Genomic DNA, 24120 nt, shown 5'->3' on the forward strand with positions numbered 1-24120 from the left:
ACTAGCAAACCTCCCCCCAAGGATACTGGTGCTCCTCCAGGTTCTGGTGTAGACCATCCTGTTTATTGAGGTCCCACCTTCCCCAGAAAGAACCCCAGTTATCCAGATACCGGAATCCCTCCTTCCTGCACTATCCCTGTAGCCACGCATTTAATTGTTCTCTCTCCCTATTCCTCAACTCTCTATCACGTGGCACCGGTAACAAACCAGAGACAACAACTCTGTTTGTTCTAACTCTGAGCTTCCAACCTAGCACCCTGAAAGCCTGCCTAACATCCTCAGCCCTCCTCCTACCTATGTCGTTGGTGCCAATGTGGACCACGACTTCAAAGGAGACTGATGATTACCTCATCAGTCTCCTTTCCATGTCTATTTTAACATGCCAGCTAACACTGGGGATTTCTTTCTTTCAAGGTATTTTAGCTGGTTTAGGATTTACATCTCATTTGTATTGACATTGAGTTTTGTCTTGGTATGTTTCTTGAGGAAATTGTTCAGCTCTCTAAGTACTTAGACAAGTAACTGTTTAAAGTATTTGCAGTTCTGTACCCATTCTTGGTCACAAGCTCAATTGTAGCTTTTAATGTTCTAATCTCCTCTCTAATGGCCTCTCGTTACATTTACATCTGCAGGTCTATAGAGTCATAGAGGTCCACAGCAAAGAAAAAAAGGCCCTTTGGCTTATCACATCTGCGCCAGTCAAAAACAACCATCTAACTATTCTAATCCCATTTTACAGCAATAGCGTAAGATGCCTGGACATCACAAGTGTACATTTAAATAATTGTAAAATATTATGAAGGTTTCTGCCTCTACCACCCTTACAAACAGTGAGTTCAAAATTCCCACCACTCTCTTATGTGAAAAAGCCTTTCCTCATATCTCTTCTAAATCTCTGCCCATTAACATAAATCTATGTCGCCTGGTCATTGATCCTCCCATTAAGGGGAAAAGTTTCTTTCTGTCTACCCTATGTTCATCATAGTTTCTACATCTCATCTACACATCCCCTTCCGAATCTCCTCTGCTATCAGGAAAGCAACCTCAGTCTGTCTAATCTCGCTTTACATTATGACTCTCCAGCCCAAGAATTATCCTGGTAAATCTTCTCTGCACCCTCCAGTGCTATTACATCTCTCCTATAATGTAGATCCCATAACTACTCACAACGCTCTACTTGTCGACTAATCTATATTTTATACAGTTTAGAGCAGGCAGGTTATACATTTATATAACCTGCCTGCTCTAAAACTCTATGCCTTCAATAATAAAGACAAGCAAACCATGTGTTGTCTTAACTACTTTATTCACCTGCCCTGATACCATAAAGTACTCATGTACATGCACACAGGGGTCTCTCTGATCCTGGTCCTTCGCAAGGTCCTATTGTTAATCATGTATTCTGTTGCCTTGTTTATTCTGCCCAAGTGCATCACCTCACATTAATCCAGATTGAATTCCATTTACCACTGATCAGCACATGCAATCTTGTAAACTTAGGCTCTCCTCCTCACCATTTATCACCCCAATTTTTGTACATCTTTAAACCTGTTTGATCAATCTCCTACATTCAAGTTTAAATCATCCATATAAACCACGAACAGCAAACCTCAACACTGACACCCGTGGAACCCACAATGGACACAAACTTCCGGTCGAAAAAACACCCCTTAACTTTGCTTCCTGCTATGCAGTCACTTGTGGATCCAATTTGCCAAATTTCCCCAGATCCCATTGGCTGTTACTTTTGCTATCGGTCTCCTGTGTGAGACCTAAACAAAAGCCTTACTGAAGTCTAAGCAGTCTACACAAAAAGCATTGTCCTCATCTACATACCTGCTCACCTCTTTGAAAAATTCAGATTGGTCAGATATGACCCTCCTTTCACAAAATCATGCTGACTGTTCATGATTAATTCCCGTCTCTCCAAGTGCAGAGTAATTCTGTCCTTCAGAATGGCTTCCAATGATTTCCACATTATTGCAGTTAGACTACCTATTCTCTCCCCCACCACCGCGGTTAGACTATCTATTCGCTCCTTGCAGTGTTAGTTTAACTCAGTTGGCTGGACAGTTGCTTTGTGAAGCAGTATGATGCCAACAGTATGGGTTCAATTCCTGCACTGGCTGAGGTTACCATGAAGGATTCTCCTTCTCAACCTCTCCTCTCACCCGAGATGTGCTGACCCTCAGGTTAAATCACCACCGCTCCGTCTCTATCTGAGAAAGCAGAATTATGGTCTGGTAAGACTATGGGAATATACTCTCTCCTTTGCACTTTGTGATTGCTCATTTACTTTTCATGACTTTATCCTACATTCATAGACATGATCTGTTTGTCTTTTCTCCTGTAGGTTTCACAGAGGTTTCTTCCTCTTTATTTCACTTCGAATTTGCTTTTTGATCCACTTATCACACTACTAAGTTTGAGCTTGGTTAAATTTTTTATAATCAAGCTCAAACACTGTCTCTTTTTTACTTTTATCAGTTGTATAAGGTAAAAATGACAAATAAAATCTACTCTATGTCCCCCTTTTTCATGTTCAACATTATATTTTTAAAGATGTCTATTGTGTCTTTTGCTCATGTTTATTGTATTTTTCTATTCACATTTTCATCCAAACCATTTGTTTTAAATCTTTTTACAATCACAGTCATAGAGTAGGACAACACAAACGGATCCTTCAGTCCAAATCATCCATGCCAACCAGATATCCTAGTTTAATCTAGTCCCATTTGCCAGCATTTGGCATAACCTTCTTTACTACCCCATCTATCTGCGACTCCACTTTCAAGGAACTATGAGCCTGTACTCCAACGTCTCTTTGTTCAGCAACACTACCCAGGACCTTAATCATTAAGTGTGTAAGACCTGCCCTGATTTGTCTTTACAAATTGCAGCACCATACATTTATCTAAATTAAATTCCATTTGCCACTCCTTGTCCCATTGTCCAATCTGATCAAGATCCCATTGTACTCTTCTTCGCCAGTAACCTTGTTTGCTGTCCACTACATCTCCAATTTTGATGTCTCCTGCAACTTACTAATCACACCTCGTATAAATCATTTGAATGTGAATATAGAAGTTCTTTGAGTTTAGCTCCTTTAAAAGTTATATATCTAGTTCCTGGTCTTTGCAATAATTAGGTCCAGAGTCATATTAAATTTGATCAGTTCATACCATCTCCCAGTGATGCTTTGATTTCCATTTCCTGTACATTGGCTGGATCATTTATGAATGAATTTATGAATCATTTATGAATTCAGGAGTCACCAGGGAACACTGCCTCTGGTTTCATTTACATTCTTGGTCATGATGCAAAGGTGCATAACGTTTACCAACTCTATTTATAATTTTATTGGGTTAACTGAAATCTGCCATTATAATAACTTCCCTGTTTTTGCACAGCCTTTTCATCAACGTATAATTCCTGTCATCCTTATGGTAGCCTCTGTATATGTACCAAATACTTAACATTAACCTAGATATTTTCACATTGTAGGTTTTTTGATTCGTTATGAATAGTAGATTAGATTAGTTTACTTAGTGTGGAAACAGGCCCTTCGGCCCAACAAGTCCACACCAACCCGCCAAAGCACACCCACCCAGACCCATTCCCCTACATTTACCCCTGCACCTAACACTACGGGCAATTTAGCATGGCCAATTCACCTAACCTGCACATTTTTGGACTGTGAGAGGAAACCGGAGCACCTGGAGGAAACCCACGCAGACACAGGGAGAATGTACAAACTCCACACAGTCGCCTGAGGCGGGAATTGAACCCGGGTCTCTGGCGCTGTGAGGCAGCAGTGCTAACTGCTATGCCACCATGCTGCCCATGGTATGAACTAGCTAGTTATTTCTATAACTTACTACCTTACATAGGATTATTCATTTATTTTCCTGTTTTCCCATAATAATGGTTTTGCCATTGTCTTATTGATCTTTCTAAATACACGAGTCTCCTGTATTTTAAATTGATTTACAACTTTTCAATTTATCCTCATTTCTGATTTCCCATTGCATCCTAGATTTTTATTCATTCATTCATGTGGGTGTCTTTGGCTAGGCCAGCATTTTATTGTCCATCCCACATTACCCAGAGGGCAGTTAAGAATCAGCCATGTTGATGTGGGTCTGGAATCATATGTAGGCCAGACTGCTAAGGACATCAGATCTCTTTCCCTGAAGGACATTAGTGAACTAGATCGTTTTTACCACAATTGACAATGGTTATACGGTCACAATTAGGCTAGCTTGTCAATTCTAGATTTTTCTGTTTATTGAATTTAGATTTCACTGTTTGCCATGGGGGGGATTCAAGCTCGTATCCACAGAGTATTATCCTAGGTTTCTGGATTACTAGTCCAGTGATATTACTACTATGCCCTCCTCTCTCTCTGCCTCCCTCCCTTCCTCTCTCTGTCTGTATGTCTCTCTTCCTCCCTCCTTCCCTCTCTTCCCCCACACCTAAACAACATGTCCTTCACAAAAAGAAGTCTGTCCTCTTTCACACATAGTGGACAATACCTCACCTCAAAGGGTGATTGGTCCTAGCCATCTATAATTGAAGAAATACATCAAGATGCCTGATTACTTCAGTTTTACCTCCTCATCATAAAACTCCAGACTTGTGCTTAGCACTATCCCAAACACCACAGCCAAGTCTCGCGCATTACTGTTTATGATAATACGTAATTTCACAGTAAGCAAAATTAATTCAGTTCCAATGCCAATTTGACCACTTACAGTAGACTGTGACCATCTAGGTTCATATGTACGAAGCAGTGAGAGAGATTATGTGGATTGGATGTCATTTTGAAAGGGGAGGAAATCTTGCGCATTTTTCAGTTACTTAAATATTACAATTTAATCAAAATTCAACACCTAACCGCATTGCCCAGTGTGATACTGAGCATTTACAACTGATCTCAGGAAGGTTACCAGTTGGCCTAGGTATTCTGGGTTAAAGCAAACATCCAGAAGTTTCTGTTCCTCAATATTATTGAAAGACCAGGACCATCGAAAAATGCCTGTGTTTGGATGCTATGTGAATATGGACAAAATCAGACTCAACCTACTTCCTCCTACAACAATCTGCTCAGATATTATCTGAGCAGTCCCCAGGTTGCAAATGGGTTCCACTCGAGTCCATTTGCAAGTCAGAACACAAGGCTGGACAATATAAAATATCTGTTCTTAAGTATAGGAAGCATTCGTATGTTGGACCTTTGAAATGACACCCAGTACAGAATTGCATTCATACATTGGTATTCATAAATTCATTAATAAACCAGGACCGCCGTATCACGAATTACAGGAAATTGGGAACTTACTCATTCAACTGGAGAAGACTGCCGGAGAACCTTTTTACTCCAGTGAATACAGATACTGTTGTTGTTACTGTTTTGCACTGATGCCACTTCATTGTTTTGATCTTAATTATTCTTCTTGCCATTCATCATAAATTTTCATCAACCTATGTAAATTTATCTGGTGCATCTGAAAGTATCTGAAAGGACATGTCCAGTTTTCCCCTGGAGAACATACTTAAAGTAGTGTTTCAGGTTTACTTCTCGCCTCTTATTCATCATGGCTAATAGTGAATTGATCTGAAAATGTGTTGCTGGAAAAGCGCAGCAGGTCAGGCAGCATCCAAAGAACAGGAGAATCGATGTTTCGGGGATAAGCCCTTCTTCAGGAATGAGGAAAGTGTGATGAGAGTGTTGTCCTGAGCTAGGATAGGTCTAGTTGCAGGGAATGTAGGTAGCGGCGCATGGTTCAAGCGTGGAGCGGAGGATCCGGAGGGAGGTCTGTTGCTGGAGGCTGCCTGACCTGCTGCACTTTTCCAGCAACACATTTTCAGCTCTGATCTCCAGCATCTGCAGTCCTCACTTTCACCTCCTAATAGTGAATTGATGCTTGTTTTACCAAGTAGGTTTAACTTGATCAAACCAGGATGCTCCAACAGACTGGGAAGGTCATGAGCGCAGTGAACTGAGTCATGTACGTCTGGGTCCTGTTAGCTTTCTTTGTTGTGCATCACAGTTAAACAAAGTTAAAGGACGTGTCAGGTCTTTTCATGGTCTATATGAAAGGGGCAGCACGGTGGCTCTGTGGTTAGCACTGTTGCCTCACTCCTGCCTCAGGCTCAGTCTTTGTGGAGTTTGCACCTTCTCCCAGTGTCTGCATGGGTTCACTCCGGGTGCTCTGGTTTCCTTCCACAATCACAAAGATGTGCAGGTCAGGTAAATTGGCCATGTTAAATTGCCCATTAGTGTTCAGGGCTGTGTAGGTTAGTGTATTAATCTGGGATAAATGTAGAGCAGGGGAATGGGTCTGGGTGGGTTACTCTTCGGAGGGTTGGTGTGGACTTGTTGAGCCGAAGGGCCTGTTCTAACCTTGTAGGGATTCTATGTTCTATATCAGCAAGTTCTTTCCCATCCATCAGGAATACGTGGTTCCTAGGTTTTTTTTTCATTTCCACTGCATTTACCTTTCATTTGCCTGCACCAGACTTTATTGCATACCAGTTCAGATACTTGTTGACTGACATTGGTTTCACTATGTTTCAGCGGTGCCAGCAGCTCCCAGTAGCTGGAGTTTAGACAGTGGAACCAGGGACACAATACCATTCCTCTCAGCACATGTGGGCACAGTAGTGGCACCCCCAGTACCACCTCGATCATTGCCACCTGGTAAGTAGAAATCCAAGCCCCTTTGTTGGATTGGCCTGGTAGAGGAAAGTTAGCTCAATGTTAGCTATAAGTGATGGGTAGGAAAATAATGTTACTACAAATTGCTCTTGTTACTTATGTAGAAACACAGAAAATTCAGGCCCAGTAACCATCATGCCTGTGCCAGATGATCCAACCTAAGTTCACTTTTCAGCTCTTGGTCAATAGTCCTGTAGATAATATGCATATCCAAGTTCTTTTCTGACTTTTACCACACCCATTATGGAGGGAAATAAATTCTCCTCAACTTTCCTTTAATTTTTCTACCAAATATGCTAAATCTGAGCCTATTTATATTTTGAATGATTGCATACCCCTCCCAATCATGAATGTCAATGCTATCACACTTCAAAGAGCTACAGAGGACCTTTGAAACATTTTCTAAACCCTCTCCTGTAATATCAGCCATTTGAGAGTGGAGAAAACAGAGCCCTGTGAGGGAGATGGTTTTTAGCTGTCTGGACACAATGTCAAATTGATTAAAATTGATTTTGCAATTTTGCCTGAATGCTGGTGAAGCTGGCTTCACAGAAGAACACTAGTGTTTGTATTATGACCATCCTATTGAATCCAGAGATTGCAACAGAAGCACTGCTGGATGGAATCACTTCAGCACTTGAACATATTCCTGAGCAGTTCAGGTCTCACTGCAGTACAAGAGTGGGGTAATGACAACCACTTTTCACATTAGAATTGACTCAAGAGTTCTTTGTTGTGAAACACTGACTACTTGGTGTATAGAAGGTTGAACTCGTGCAGCTAATCTGATGCTGGTGCTCCTAATTAATGATGGCTTTTTGAGAGAGATTTTTGCCAAGATGTATAAAGTGCTGAAATAATCCAGAGTTTCTCCTTCTATATGGGAAGTGGCATATTTGGCTGATCTGTTCTCGATTGATACGAGTTTGTTTTAACAATATTCAAGAACAGACTGGAGTTTCTACTGTGCAGAATTGAAGAGATTACAAATCTGGTGCAGAGTGGACAATGGCATTGTAGTTAATTGCAAACTGTGGATCATGTATAATTATGGTGGTCAGTTCAGTTTTGGCATAGAGGAGTTTGAGGTTAAATAGTTTTCCATCTACATGATACTTAATGTTGACGTCAGAGGACAGTTGTTCTTAGATAAGGTGAATAATCACTGTCAAGTAAAGTTTTTTTGTCCGTGGAAAGTGGGTGTCGCTGGCATGGCCAACATTTATTTCTCATTCCTAATTGCCCTGACAGTAGTTAAGAGTCAACCCCATTTCTATAGTGAGTAACATGAGGGCTACCATGCAGCCTTGTTTGTCCTCGTCGATTATGTGAAAACATTCCCTCCAAGCTGCTCTTAGGTTCCAGATGTTGCTGCTGCACATGGACCTTAGAGGCCCACACAGCTAGAAAGAAAGTTAGAAGGAATGCACCTCTTCCACTAAAGTGGAGACTTTATCTCCACTTCCTTCTGGCCCTATCTGGCAATTTCTCCATGGGTCTTTTAAAAATTTTAACGATGATGGTGTTCCGCTGCAGATGTCACCTTTCTTGGGTTTAGACCAGAGTGGTGCTGGAAAAGCACAGCAGGCCAGGCAGCATCCGAGGAACATGAAAATCGTCGTCTCGGGCAAAAGCCCTTAGGAAATTTCTTGGCCCATTCCGGTGTTGTTTTATATCTATTACTCTATCTTCTGCCCTTTTAACTCCTTTCTAAAGCATGTGGCTTGACTTTATCTGAATAAATATAATGACCATTCCTGGGTTATCTTAAAACTTGCAAGTAGGGTTTCTGAACCTCTCAGTTCCCACCATCTTAGTCACTTATTGCAAGTTTAAGTCAAGTAACCCTTCTTTAACCACTCCAACCATTATGGATTTTGCTGCCTCTGGTATAGCTTCTGAACCTGTTTTGATTCCTATCTTTCCTGCCAGTTGCTGCTGGCTTTCTCCAGTCTTCTCAGTTTCTCCGAGCTGTCCTTTTCTGTTTGAGATGTACATTGTGCCATCAGCCAAATCAATCCCCAATAAAGTATCTATCCTTGGCAATGGTAACCTTAGGCTATCACAACTGTCACCAGTCTTATAACAAGTTCACTTTTTTATGAAGTACCATCAAAGGACCTTTGGCAAATTCCTGTAGTGCATCTTCTAAATGGTATACATTGCTGCTACTGGGTGTCAATGGTGGATGGAGTGGATGCTTGTGAATCTGGTGCCAAGCATACTACTCTGTCCTGGACGTTGTCAAGCTTCTTGAGTGTTGTTGGACTTGTGGTCATCCAGGCAAGTGGACACAGGGATATAGACTTGTACAGCATAAAAACAGACCCTCCCAACATATTCCAGCACACATCTGACTTGTGCCTTCTAAATGGTGGAAATGGTTTGTGGAGGCAGGAGATGAATTACTTCCTAGCTTCTGACCTTTCTTGTAGGCACAGTATTTATATGGCTAGTCCATTATTAGTTTCTGGTTACACTAAGGTTAATTTGAAAAGGATCCCTTCACCTTCTGGATGCCCTTCTTTCAGACCAATGGATTAATGGTTTAAAAGGAGACAATGTAATCAGGCTTTCTTGACTGAACAAAAGAATCAGTTTATTAGTTGTTAAACACATAGACACACATTACAAATAAGAACTGAGTCCAAAGTTTAAAAAATGATGTACAGATCAATTTCTGCGTCATTTGTGTAAAGTAGGTAATAGCATGTTGTGATTCTTGGCCGAGCAGATTGATTTTGTCCTGTTTCCTTTCAATCGTGGCTAGCGCACCCAGAGGGAGAGCTGTTTTTTCTCTCTCTCTCTTTACCTACAGTCCAAAGATGTTTAATTGGCTGTTCTCAACCCTACAGCCTTCACAGCACAATCACCCACATATTAGGATGTCAGGCCACTAACATACGCAGACCAGAGTGGAAGCTCACTTATAACTCCATTTTTTGTATGTCCTGAGAACAGCAAAACACAAATATGTCTGTAGGAACATAAGAAAAAGGAGCAAGAGTAGACCTTTGAATCTTAAAACCTGCCCCAACCTTCAACAAGTTCATGGTTGATCTGCCCTGCAGCTCAACTCTCCTTTTGTGCCAGCTCAGCATAGGCTCCAACAATTCTCTGGGGTAGAGAATTCAAGACATTCACTACCCTCTGGGAGAAGAAATTCCTTTGCATCTCAGCTTTAAATAAGTGTCCCCTTACTTTATAACAACGTCCCCTAGTTCAACAGTCCCCACTAGTGGAAATTCAAGTCAAGTATGCCTTGCCTTACCTGTCAACCCCACTCAGAATTTTGAATGTTTCAATAAGATCATCCCTCATTCTTGTAAACTTTAACAAATAAAGGCCTAACCCGTTTAGCCATTTATGACAAGTCAAGTGGGGCAGCACGGTGACTCAGTGGTTAGCACTGTTGCCTCACAGCGCCAGAGACCCTGGTTCAGGTTCCAGACTCAGGTGACTGTCTGTGTGGAGTTTGCACATTCTCCAGTGTCCTCCGGGTGCTCTGGTTTCCTCCCACAGTCCAAAGATGTGTAGGTTAGGTGAATTGGCCGTGCTAAATTGCCCATAGTGTTCAGGGATGTGTAGGTTAGATGCGTTAGTCAGGGGTAATGTAAATAGGGTAAGGGAATGGGTATAGATGGGATACTCTTCAGAGGGTCGGTATGGACTCGTTGGGCCAAATGGCCTGTTTCTACACTGTATGGATTCTATTCGATTCAGTCCATTCATCCCAGGAATCAACATGGTGAATCTCTTTTGAACAGCCTCCTGTTTTCAAATACAGGGACCAAAACTGTCCCTTGTTTTTAAACTTAATTCCATAGCAACAAAAGCCAAAACTCCATTTGCCTTCCTAATTATATTCTGAACCTACTTGCCAAATTTTTGTTTCATGCAGAAAAATACATAGATCCCCCAGTGCACTGCACACTTTTTTTTGGAATCTTTCACCATATAACTAATTGTCTGCCTTTTAATTCTTCCAATCAAAGCACATGACCTGACACTTGACTACACTAAACTCGACCTGCTAAGTTTTTGCCCACTAACTCACCCTATCTATTTTCTCTTGTAGATTCCTGACATCTTCATGATGTATTCTCTAATCTCAAATTTGGATACATTACATTCTGGTCCCTCCTCCAAGTCTTTAATGTAGATAATAAATAAATGAAGCGCTTGGCACTCCACCTATCTTACCAACCTGAATAATCCAAACTCTCTGCTTTGTCAATTAACCAACCTTCAATTCATGCCAATACCATGAGCTAAGAGAAAGCGGGGACTGCAGATGCTGGAGACTAGAGTCGAGAGCGTGTTGTTGGAAAAGCACAGCAGGTCAGGCAGCATCAGAGGAACAGGAGAATCGACATTTCGGGATAAACCCTTCATCAGGAAGAAGGAAAAAAAAACTCTAGCAAATTTGACAAACATGAATTCCCTTCAACAAAACCAAGATCTCATTAATGACATTAAAATGATCTCCTATCAATTTCATTAATATGGACTCTCTAGCATTTTCCCAACAACAACTGTTAGGTAAACTGGTCTGTTGTTTCCTCCCTTCTGAGTAAATCAAAATGGATTTGGAAAGGAAATAAAGCACTGTATAGAAGAGCCCTTTATTTCTTTTATACTCAAATGCTTTCACATACAAATAAGCAACATTTCCGCCACCAAAATCACTGATTTTGTTTTTTTTGAACATCTTAATTTTTTTTTATCAACCTGTTCAGTGATGTTATTATACACTTCTAGAATCGGTGGGACTTGAACTCAGGTTTCCTGAATCAGACATAGGGATACTACCATTGCACGACTTTTTAAAACTTATTAACCCATGTTTCTAATCAACCTGTTCACGAATGTTAATACATACCTCTGGAGCATGGAGGGCTTTTATCCAGGCCTCCCTGCTCCAGGGCAGGGACACTGCTAGTTCACCACTTTTTTTTAAATCAAACTGATCAGAGATGTTATTATACATCTCTGGAGCAGGTGGGATTTGAACCTGGACCTCCTGGTTCAAGGCCAAGGACACCACAAATACACAAGACGGCCCCTCATCAATGCACCACTAAAGAGCTCAGGTGATGAGTGCCAGCTGGGTAGGCCATTGCCTGTTGCCAAGGGAATTCGTATTCAATCTCCACAAAGATATTAATTAGTGATTCCCCATTGGCCTTGTAGGGTTATTACACAAGATAACGACATCTTTGTAATATCTATCAAATCATATCCATATTTCTGCTGTCAGATCATTTATTGTTACAAATACCATATATGTTCAGTTAAAGAGCCTTAAGCTTTGACTTTTTTATTATTTCTGCTGCACTCTGCACATATTTTGTACTCTCAAATTTTGATTATCATTTGCCTTTTCAGTAATGTGCACTTATGTTTTCTTGTTTCTATTTGATTTGCTAGCCAACTCAGCACTGCAGATGGTAGAATCTGAATTCAATAAAAATCTTAATTTAAGGTCTGATGATGACAATGAAACCATTGCTGATTGTTGGGAAAAGCCATCTGGTTCACTAATGTTTTCTAGGGAAAATAACTGCCATCCTTACTTAGTCTGACTTATATGTGACTTCAGACCCAGAGCAATATGGTTGACTCTTAACTGCCCTCTGGATAATTAGGGAGGAGCAATAAATACTGACCTCATCAGTGAGATACACATTCCATGGATGTATTAAAAAGAAACCTTATCTGTAATACAAATCATATAATTCACCGGGACACCTGTCAAGAATGGTTCAAATAAAGCCTGTGCCTAAGGAACAGCTCTTCCTTTCCACTTTATTGGTGTCAGTGTCCCATGAATCAGAACCCATTTCTTCCACACCAATCTTTGAGCCACATATTTACTTCTCTATCTTTATCTATCCTAAGCCAATTTGCATGTGATATGGGTATTAATCTGGAGATTACTACCATGTGTTTTATATTTTAATTTAGTTCCAAACAGCTTGTAATCCCTCAGCAGAATCTCTTTCCTAGTCCTGCCTAGGTCATTGGTACTTACGTGGACCGTGATATCAGGATCCTTCCCCTGCCACTCATGTTCCTTTTCAGCCCAGAACAGATGTCCTGAACCTTGGCACCAGTTAGCATCAAAGTCTTCAGGACTCTCTGTCTTTGTTGCAGACAACAGCATCTATTCCCCTAACTATGCCATTTCCTGTAACTCCTCACTTTTTCTTTCCTCACCCCACCCACTTGAATAGTGCTGTGGATCATGCCACTACGGTCAGTTCGCTCATCTTCCCTGTTTTTTTTTTGTGCCCTTGTCCACATTGGTAGCAAGAACTTTGGTCCTTGTACCTATAAGGCAAGGGGTTGGCTGAGACTTCTCCATAGCTAAAGTTTGAATCCTAAAGCCTGCCTCACCACAGTCACATCCTTATATCCTTGACCACAGACCAAATTTTACACAATTAATCTAAAGGGCATGACTGCCTCCTGGAACAACATTCAGGGAACTCTCCTGATGTCACAATGCAGATTCCAGCTCATCAACTCTGAACTGAAATTCCTCAAGCAATCCTTCTGAGGAAATATCACCCGAGCCAAAACATTAACACTGATTTCTCTTCACAGATGCTGCCAGACCTGTTGAGTTTTTCCAGCAATTTGTTTGTTTCAGCAGCTGCTACAGTTGCGGTTACTGTGAAGTCCGCTGGCATTCACCAGCTCCAGATACTACAGCTGCAATACATTTCCTGTTCAGTTATCTCTATTCAATCCAATTAATTAATTTCATTGTTAAATATTTTACGTTTCGTCAGTACTCTTCAGCTTTAATAACATCTCCTTACTTAAACAAAATGACCAATTGAAAGGTGTGGCAGAGATACCCACCAATCACCTAACAGTTTACCTGTGGTGTCACACTTCAGCTTTTACAAGACGAAACAAAATGAAAGGGCTCTCTGTTGCCAATTTTTATCTTTCACCATCGCTGCACTTCTCATGCAGGTCCACCCTCGTAGTCACCTTTTCAGTTTTCCATTTAAAATTTCCCCAACTCTGTACAGGTGTGAGATTCCAGAATTCCTCTCCAGAGAGCCGCTTAATTTAAATCTACAGTCCTGTTGGCTGTATCAGTCCAATTTTAAAAACCATGTTAGAATTAAAGTTCAATATATCCGTAGGTGATTTAGGATTATGATTTGTGGTCAGTGACAATAGAGGAGGATTCTCCGTTGTCCAATGAAGTTTTATAGTTTGGGATCCATGTGCATGAGATGCTGTAACGTCACCTGTACAGTTGTTATGTAATGTTGTCAATGAAAAGATGATGATCCAATGGTGGTAATGATTTTTGAGTCAGTTGACTTTGCTACATGTAAAAGTGTTCTAAAATAAACAGAAACAGAAAATGGAAGAAACACTGACAAATCAGAGAACTTAAAATGTTCAACCCTCCATAAACGCTCCCTGGTCTGCTGATTTCTACCATTTTCTACTAGTGTTCCAGATTTCCTACATTTGCAGGAGAGGTGAAGGATGAATGTTTTCAGTCAACACAAAAGTAGGAATTATGGTTAACTCTGAACATAGCAACAAACAACTTCTGAAAACAGTCAAATTGGGCAAACAGATGTCAGGTATAAGAAACCACTTAAAGGAACCATTTTGGAAGGAATACACTGAATGAAAAAAATTTTAAGAACATAGAAAATCAGATAAATCTTTAAAAAAGGAAAGAGGAGTTCATTATTTCATTTTAAAACTTGACACTTTTTTTGAAAATAGGGTACAGAAACAGAAAAGTACCACGAAATCAAAAATGGTGTGTTTCCAGTACTCTGAAATAGGAAGGGAGTCAAAACATGGAATATACAAAAGAGATTTATTAAAGGTAGCACCAGGACTGTGAGGCTTTCACTATAAGGGAGACTGGGACAAGGGAGGGGAGAAGTTCGGAGAAATTCCTTTAAGGGATAGGACTGGTAGGTCATCAAATCAGAAACTGTGGAGCTAGGGAAGTAGGAGAGACTTATTATTACTTTTTGAGAGAAAATGAATAAATATTTGAAAAAGAAAACAACAGAATAGATTAACAGGGTAGATGTTTGGGAGTCAGTTTCAAGTCAATGGGCAGAATTTCCTCTTGTGCTGTAAAATGTAAAAGTTCCATGTTATAATGGTAATTTGTTTGTGGTGATGGTAATGATGGAAGTACTTCATGTTAGTGGTAATGGTCATGATGAGGCTGGTTTAGTATTCACAAAATCTCCTTTTTGTTTACGTAGGTCATTTCACTATGAATTTTGATCCCTTCCATCATCAGATCAGTGATATACCACCTGCCTTGCCTGCACGAACCCTACGTAAAGTAAGTATTGTACAATAGGTCAATGTTAACTTGGGAACCTCCAAATAAAGAGAAAAATTTGTTCAACAATCAGTTAATCTTTCCATAAAAGTATTTGTGAATTTTAGCTGTGATGCTGAAGTGTACTTAATGTAATGAGTGATTATCCAAATGGTACATGTACACATACCCCTTGAAATCCACCTAACATCTATTGTTTGAAAAGTATTAGAATCAATTATTAAGGAAGTAATAGCAGACTATTTGGAAAATCAGAATCTCATCAAGCAATGTCATCACCATGACTTCATGAAAAGGAAATTATGTCTGACTAATTTATTAGAGTTTTTGAGTAAGTCTCATCCAGAGTGGATAAAGGAGAATAAATAGATGTGTGTATTTGGACTTCCAGGAGATGGCATATCACAAAAAGTTAAGTTACAAGAGCCCATGGTCTTGGAGGTAATATGTTAGCATGGAAAGAGAATTGGCTTATCGGCAGGAAACAGCAAGTGGGGATAAGTTTCTGTTTCAAGTTGGCATCCATTACCAGTGGGGCTCCACTAGGATCAGTGCTGAAACCACAACTGTTTACAATATATATTAATGACTGAGGAAGGACATGAATGAGCTGTAGCCAAATTTGCAGACAACACAGAAATAGGTAGCAAGGCAGGTTGTGAGGAGGAGGAGGTGGGTAATGCAGATGCTAGAGATTAGAGTCAAGATTAGAGTGGTGCTGGCAAAGCACAACCGGTCAGGCAGCATCCGAGGAGCAGGAAAATTGATGTTGGAATGAAGCAGGGAGCCTCGGGAGTGGAGAGATAAATGGGACGGGGCTGGGCAGAAGGTAGCTGAGAGTACGAAGGGGGAAGGAGGTGGGGATAAATGTGATAGGTCAGAGAGGAGGGTGGAGCAGATAGGTGAGAAGCAAGATTGACAGGTGGGATAGGTCGTGAAGACGGTGCTGATCTGGAAGGTTGGAACTGGGATGAGGTGGAGGGAGGGGAAATGAGGAATCGGGTGAAGTCCACATTGATGCCAATGTGGGTTGGAGGGTCCCGAGGCGGAAGATGAAGCGTTCTTCCTCCAGGTGTCAGGTGGTGAGGGAGGGACGATGGAGGAGACCCAGGACCTGCATGTCCTTGGCAGAGTGGGAGGGCAGTTGAAATGTTCAGCCAGGGGGAGGTGGGGTTGATTGGTGCAAGTGTCCCAGAGATGTTCTCTGAAGCGCTCTGCGAGAAGGCATCCGGTCTCCCCAGTGTAGAGGAGACTGCATCAGGAGCAATGGATACAATAAATGACGTGTGGAAGTGCAGGTGAAACTTTGATGGATTTGGAAGGCTCCTTTGGAGCCTTGGACAGAGGTGAGGGGTGCGGACGCAGGTTTTGCAATAACTGCAGTGGCATGGGAAGGTGCCTGGAGGGGAGGGTGGGTTAGTGGGCGTGGACCTGACCAAGTAGTCGCAGAGTGAACGGTCTTTGCAGAAAGCGAATAGAGGTGGGGAAGGAAATATATCCCTGGTGGTGGGGTCCAGTTGAAGGTGGTGGAAATGGCGGATGATGCAATTTCTGCGGAGGTTGGTGGGGCGGAAAATGAATACCGGGGGGTCTGACCTTTTTGCGGTTGGAGGGGTGGGGTTCAAGAGTAGAGCTGCAGGGCATGGATGAGATGCGTTGGAAGACATCTTCAACCACGTGGGAAGGGAAATTGCGGTCTTTAAAGAAGGAGGCCATCTGGTGTGTTCTGTGGTGGATTTGGTCCTCCAAGGAGCAGATGCAGCAGAGGCAGAGGAATTGGGAATACGGGATAGCATTTTTGCAGGAGGTAGGGTGGGAGGAGGTGTAATCCAGCTAGCTGTGGGAGTTGGTGGATTTGTAAAAAATGTCAGTGTTGAGTCGGTTATCATTGATGGAGATGGAGAGGTCCAGGAAAGGGAGGGAGTTGTCAGAGATGGTCCAGGTGAATTTAAGGTTGATGTGGAATGTGTTGGTGAAGTTGATGAACTATTCTACCTCCTTGTGGGAGTACGAGGTGGCGCCAATGCAGTCATCAATGTAGTGGAGGAAAAGATGGGGAGTGGTGCCATTGTAACTCCAGAAGGTGGACCGTTCTATGTAGCCAGCAGAGACAGGCATAGCTGGAGCCTATGCGGGTGCCCACAGGCAACCCCTTTCATCTGGAGGAAGTGGGAGGATTCAAAAGAGAAATTGTTAAGGGTGAGGACCAGTTCAGCCAAACAAATGAGTGTCAGTGGAAGGGCACTGGTGGGGAAATCGGGAGAAGAAGAAACAGAGGGCTTGAAGGCCCTGGTCATGGCAGATGGAGGTGTATAGGGATTGGATGTCCATGGTGAAGATGAAGTCTTGGGGGCCGGGGAAACGGAAGTCTTTCTTCTTCTCCCGATTTCCCCACCAGTGCCCTTCCATTGACACTCATTTGTTTGGCTGAACTGGTGAAGGGCGTGGAAAGTTCCTGGACTGGGAGAATAGGATAGTATCGAGACAAGTGGAGATGAATTCGGTGGGGCAAGAGCAGGCTGAAAGAAAGGGTTGGCCGGGGTAGTCAGGCTTGTGGATCTTAGGTAGGAGGTAGAATCGGGTGATGTGGGGTTCCCGAACTATGAGGTTGGAAGCTGTAGATGGGAGTTCCCCTGAGGTGATGAGGTTGTGTATGGTTTGGGAGACTATGCTTTGGTGATGGGAGGTGAGGTCATGGTCGAGGGGGTGGTAGGAGGTGGTACCTGGCTTCAGCAGTAGAGGTCAGTGCACCAAACTACCACTGCACACTCTGTCTGCTGGTTTGATGGTGAGGTTGGGGTTGGAGCAGAGGGCTGCGCATTGTGAGGGTGAGAGAATAGAGTGGGGGAGGGGCAGAGGAAGTGTTCGATGTCATCTCACGTATTGAATTCATTGATGCATGGATGGAAGGGAATGAAGGTAAGGCCTTTGCTAGGTTGTGAGAAGGATTCAAACAGCTACAGAGAGATATTGGTAGGTTAAGTAAGTGGGCACAAAGTTGGCAAATGGAGTATATTGTGGGAAAATGCAAAGTTTTTCATTTTGGAAAGGAGAACAAAAGAACAGATTATTATTTAAATGGCGAAAAAACTGCAGAAAGCTGCAACACAAAGGGATTTTGAGATAAGTGTACACGAAACAGAAAGCTAGAATACAGCAGGTGATCAGAAAGGCTAATGGAATGTTGGCCCTTATTTCAAGATGGTTGGAGTATATGAGTAGTGAAGCCTTACTGAAAGCTGCTGCCAGTGAGACCACATCTGGAAATATAAGTGAACAGTTTTGCTCCCCTTACTTATGGGAAACCATAATTGAAGGTTGTTCAGTAGGATGGTCCCTGGTATGGAAGAATTGTCTTCCGAGGAAACACTAAACAGGTTAGGACTCTACTCGCTGGAGTTTAGAAAAGTGAGAGAGGATCACATTGATTCATACATGATTCTTAAGGGGCTTAGCAGAATAAATGCTGAGAGGATATTTCCCCTCATAGAGAATCAAGGACCAGAGGACAAAGTTCAGAATAAAGGGGCACCAATTAAAGATTGAGATAAGGAGAAATTTCATCTCTTTAGAGGGTTGAGTGCCTTTGGAACTCCTTGTCAGAGAGCTCTAAGAACAGAGTACGTATATTTAAGGCTGAGATAGATATATTGTTGATCAGTAGGTGGAATCAAAGGTTACAGGGAAAGTGTAGGAATATGGTTGTGAGGAATATCGAATCAGCCATGATGCTACTGAATGGTGGAACAGGCTTATGGGCTGAACGACCTCCGCCTGTCCTATTTCTTATGGTTTATCCCGTGGCTGCAACAGGACAGACCATAGGAAGCATCTGCACATGCACTGATGACTTAATCACATTCAGAGTGTGAGAGGCCATTATGAGAACAGGTGCCACTGAGGAGGGGGCTGGGGCAACAGAGGCCGGCTGCAGCATTAGACCATAAGATATAGATGCAAAATTAGGCAATTCAACCCATCGAGTTTGCTCCACCTTTCAATCATGGCTAATATGTTTCTCAACACCATTCTCCTCTCATCTCCGTAATCCATGATCCATTTACCAATTAAAAACCTATTTATCGGTCTTAAATGCACTCAATAATTTGGCCTCCACAGCCCTCTGTGGCAATGAGTTCCACAGATTCACCAGGGACCATCCTACTTTCTTAGTTCTAAAGGTCATTCCTGAAGCTATGCCTTCATGTCCCAGTCTCTCCTCGGAAACATCTTCCCCATGTCCACCACATCCAGGCCTCTAATTATTCTGTAAGTTTCAATCGGATTCCCCATTATCCTTCTAAATTCTTTCAATACAGACCCAGAATCTTCAACTACTCATATGATAAGTCCTTTATCCTTGGGATCATTCTTGTAAATCTCCTCCATCACCTCTCTAATGCCTCCACATCCTTCCTTAGATATGGGTCCCAAATATTGAATATTGTTCGCAATATTCCAAATTCAATCTGACCAGAGTCTTAAGCAACCTCAGCCATACATTTCTATTCTTGTACTCTAACCCATTTAAAATGAATGCTAACATTGCATTCACCTGCCTAACTTCCAACTGCCAGTCTCCATTTCTCAATCTTGTGCTTCAGTTTTTATTTTTAAGAGTTCCTTAAAAATCTGAAGAACCTCTTTCCCTGGAGTGCCATCTTGAGACTGCATTCTCTTTACACTGCCTGCAGGTTATGTTACTTGAGTTACAGCATTCCTATAAAAAGAAACAAAAAAATAATTAAACTAAAAAGAATTAACAGACAAGATAGAATTTTAGTTCCTGGATTCAGTCTTGTACTTATATTGTGGTTTTTGTAAAACCAAGACATCCCAAAGTATTTTGAAATGTGATCACTATCATAATGTGGGTAAACATTGCACAGCCATAGCAACTTCACAAATAACAATTTCATAATCTCTTTAATCATACTGGTTGAGGAATAAGAAGTGGCCAGGGCATCAAGATAACGCCTTGCTTATCTTGCAGATATGTGATGGGATTTGACTAGCCAGTGGTAAATGTATGATCCTTTGTGTCTTTTAGTCATCTAGACAAGATGGTTTCATTTTCAATGGTGTTAAGGTAGCTGGTCTCAGTTACAGGAATGATAGCACCAACGCAATTACCCTTAATATATAAAATGAAGGAAAATGAAAATCAGCCTAAATATGGTCTTCCTGATTGCTATCCAGTGACCCACAGCAAATTGTTCATCTCCGTGCCATGAGGCATAGAAATCAGATTTAACTATAAATATATTCTGGACAGTTTAACAGTGCTGACTTTCAATGTCATTGTTCTAAATTCACTTTGTCACTGACAATTGGCATGGGATAATCACCTGGCTAGAATGTTCTACCTGAAGAATGAGTTGAAAGAATGTTTTCTGTACACAGAAAGAACTGTGAATACTAACTTTTTTTCTCCTTTCTCCCCCACAGTCTTCGCTACACCCAATTCCTGCATCACCTACAAGCCCCCACTCGGGTCTTGATGGCAGTAACTCCACTCTGTCTGGCAGCGCAAGCAGCGGGGTGTCCTCTTTGAGTGAAAGCAACTTTGGCCAATCAATGGAGCCACCACGTACAGACACAACAGATTCCAGTCAGACCTGGAACCCAGAAGAGGATGGGGAAGCCCCTTATATACCAGTAAGGTACAGCCTATCTGAACCAGATGTCATTGAATCGGTGAAAGCTCACCCATGCCGTAGCCACTCTGCGCCCACTGGAGTCATTCCTAAGGAATCCACAGAGATACCAGCTTTGCCGCCCAAACCATATTATCCCAGACCTACATACATAGGCAATGAAGAAACACTTGAAGAAGAGAGCAGGCCAAAGGCTTTCACACGCAAACTCTCTCAGTCTGGTCACAGTGGCAAAGAGGAGCAGGCCAAGGTACCGTGGCAACATGGCATCAATCAAGACTAGGCCACAAAAAAGGACTCAAAATTAAGGTGTTCACTGGTTCATCCTACGGGTGTCAGCCACCTCTGTTTATTGTAAACGGATTATATTTCTTTGAGAAACTGTTTACTTTTGACTAATACTTTGTTTCAGTGAAAAGGAAGGCCTGTTTATTTACAGCCTGGCTGCTCTCTGATTGTATTTGCAGTTGGAGGTCCCTGTGTGGAGTACGGGAGTGTTCTGAAAAGGCCTCAACCCTTCAGGTCCAAAATTTCCTGTTGCATCACACACTTCACTTTGATTATTCAGAAAGCATAGAATGAATGAGGCATTTGATGATTGAGATCATTATGAACACTTAAGGATATTAGTCATTTCATAAATTCATGTCTCTCTCTATTTGCCCTTTCTATCTTTGGTCAAAGTATTTGATATACCTCCTTACCAGGTCTTCCACTGACTTTCATCTTTACTAAAGTTGTGAGTAAAATTGTCATTGAGATATCATGCATTCTGTGTATGAAAAGCATGAAGGTAATGTCAGACAGAAGTGTACCAAACTAATATCAGGAATGTACAGTCCAATATTGAAGTAGCATACAATTGCCCCTCCTCTGTTAAGGCAGAATATGTCTAAAATCAGCATAGAATTTAGTGCTGAAGAACTTCAGGTTAAATCTTCATTAATAGTGAGAGTCCAGTTAATTCACAAAATGAAAAAGTTGATCATCGTTTAAATTTTGGGCTTTTTCTTTGGACTGGCTTCAGCTAAATTCCGTTGGAATGGATTTGTCCGATTTTAAATGTCAACTGCAGCATTTAACTTACCAACCCGGAGTTCTTTTTTGAAGCGACATATGTAGACAAATGACCTGCTCACTGAAACTCAGATTGGATTTTGCCAAGTCGACTCAACTCCTGAACTCATTATAGCCATGGTCCAATAATAGACAAAACAGGTGAACTAAAGAGGTAAGCTGAAAGAGACTGCCCTTAACATAAAGACAGCACTGAAATATGTATTAACGGGCCCTAGCTAAACTGGAGTCAATGGGAGTCAAGGGAATTGGTTGGAATCATACCTAACACAAAGGAAATGATTGTGGTTATTATGGACCAACCCTCTCAATCTTAAGACATAACTGCAGGAGTTCCTCAGTACAGTTCTCAGCCCATCCATCAATATATACAGCTGCTTTATCAATGACCAATGTCAGAATTGGGAATGTTTGCAATTCCATAGAAACCAAAACACTGTGCATTGATGTGCAGAACACTTGGGCCAATAAGTAACAATTAACATTTGCATCAGACAAGTGCCAGGTAATGCCATCTCCAACAAGAGAAAATCTAACCATCACTCAATTTCCATCCCTTCCAACTACCAAAACAGTGCCAGCACCTACAAGATGCACTGAAGCAATTCATCAAGGCTATTTTGACAGCACCTTCCCAAACCTAGAGGGACAAGGGCTGTAGATGCACGGGAGTACCTCTCAGAATTAACAACCTTGAACTCCCTTGTCAACAGCAATCTGACCTAAATCACAAGGGTTGTTACAGTTCCAGAACACAGTTCACTACCACTTTCTCAATGGCAATGGCCAGCTCCACCCACACCCTATGAAAGAATTATTTAAACATTATGCAGTTGGTACAGCTTCAGGAGTAAAATGTAAAAACTCCACTGCTAATCATTCCAGTTTCCACTAGCTCAATATTTACCTGCAAAGAAACTTGTGTACTTTTCACTGGGGTAATATGTGGATACCACCATTTAAACACGTGAAAGATACTTTTCGTTTCAATCAGGTAACATGATCTTATACCATCTGGCTTATGTAGGAGCTCAGGTGTATTTGGACCTCACTGATTTCATACATCTGAAGATGCATTGCAATGTCGAAGAACCCCTACCCTTACAAGCAACAGTACAGCAAGTATAAAAAAACAAAAATCCTCTATAACAGTTAGGGAGCTATACGTAGTTTGTATTTTAAATGACCACTGTGCTAAAGCAAGTTTTTGACAGTTTATCTGAGTAAAAAAATTAGAGCTAGGTTCTGAAGGTGTCTTACATTGTTTCTTTATTAACAATTGAGTTGATGGTTTAATGTTAAAGCAGAGGTGTAGGATAACATAGAGCAAGATGTGCTATTGAGAGAAAACTATAAATAAAGAGACATGTTAAACATTTGTTCAGAAAGTGGCAACATAGGTATTGTTAAAAAAGGTAAAAATTGGTACAAAAGTTGAAAAGAATTGAAAAGTGATTGTAACTCTACGTACATCATTGAGTATTCTCTCACATCCAACTTACTCTCGACTGGTAATAGTTGTTAGGGATGGGGAAGAGACTTTGATGAACACTGACTCCTGAATGGCCCCCAAAGCATATAGTTCTAATAAATCCCTCTTGTTCAAAAACTCTACAGTAGTCCCTCCGTACCCACGGGACATATGTTCCAAGACCTACCACCGAAGCCCAAAACTGCAGATAGGTGCGAACCCAATCATTTAAATGGGAAATCTACCTTCCTGGCAGGATCTAGTCCCTGGTTCCAGAATGTTCCCTGTAATATGTTCAGACAGCAGTAAACCACGGATAAATGAAACTGTGGAAAACGATTCCACAGATAGGGCGGTCAACCTGATATGATGCTATTTCCCCCTCCTAGGAGGAGGCAGGAAGAAAAGAGGGGAGGCCAGTGAAATTTTCAAACATATCCCAGCCACTATCCAATATAAGGATTTCAACTGGAGATGTAATGGTCAGGGAAAATTTGAAAGGGCTACTGAAGTAGTGATATGTCAGCATCATTTCATCTCAGTCTTCAATACTTGTAATTTAAAGTCCTGTTTTTCTGTACAGCAGCAATGTTTGAAATGATGGAGTTTAAACTGCAGGCAATATGGACCCATTTGCCAGTGTTTATATACTCTGTGGTCAGCAGCTTCAAATTTTTACTCAATGTTTTCATTTGGGATGCTTTGCAAGATGGGTAATCTAATCTCAGAAAAGTACAAAATTAATTTTTTTTTCAACCTTACTTTCCCTTCATAAGTCAAGAGTTCCACTGGGGATCGTGTGAAAACAAAATGAAGTGTGAAAAGGATTGTAAGATAAAAATTA

At 41.5% G+C, this 24120-nt stretch overlaps 1 protein-coding gene across 4 annotated transcripts in view; it reads left to right on the forward strand.

Moving 5' to 3' along the window:
• Nucleotides 1-23304, forward strand: part of dock3 (dedicator of cytokinesis 3) — a 918089-nt gene extending 894785 nt beyond the window's left edge. For 3 of the 4 annotated variants that reach the window (XM_043708482.1, XM_043708483.1, XM_043708481.1), the window contains 3 exons: nt 6581-6703; nt 14989-15071; nt 20520-23304. In XM_043708482.1, coding sequence (XP_043564417.1) covers nt 6581-6703; nt 14989-15071; nt 20520-21011 — 698 coding nt within the window. In that variant the 3' untranslated portion in view covers nt 21012-23304. The remainder of the gene's footprint in view (nt 1-6580; nt 6704-14988; nt 15072-20519) is intronic. The other variant, XM_043708484.1, reaches the window with a different exon arrangement.
• The last annotated feature ends 816 nt before the right edge of the window (nt 23305-24120 follow it).

Source organism: Chiloscyllium plagiosum, chromosome 18 (assembly GCF_004010195.1).
Source record: "Chiloscyllium plagiosum isolate BGI_BamShark_2017 chromosome 18, ASM401019v2, whole genome shotgun sequence".
NCBI lineage: Eukaryota > Metazoa > Chordata > Chondrichthyes > Orectolobiformes > Hemiscylliidae > Chiloscyllium > Chiloscyllium plagiosum.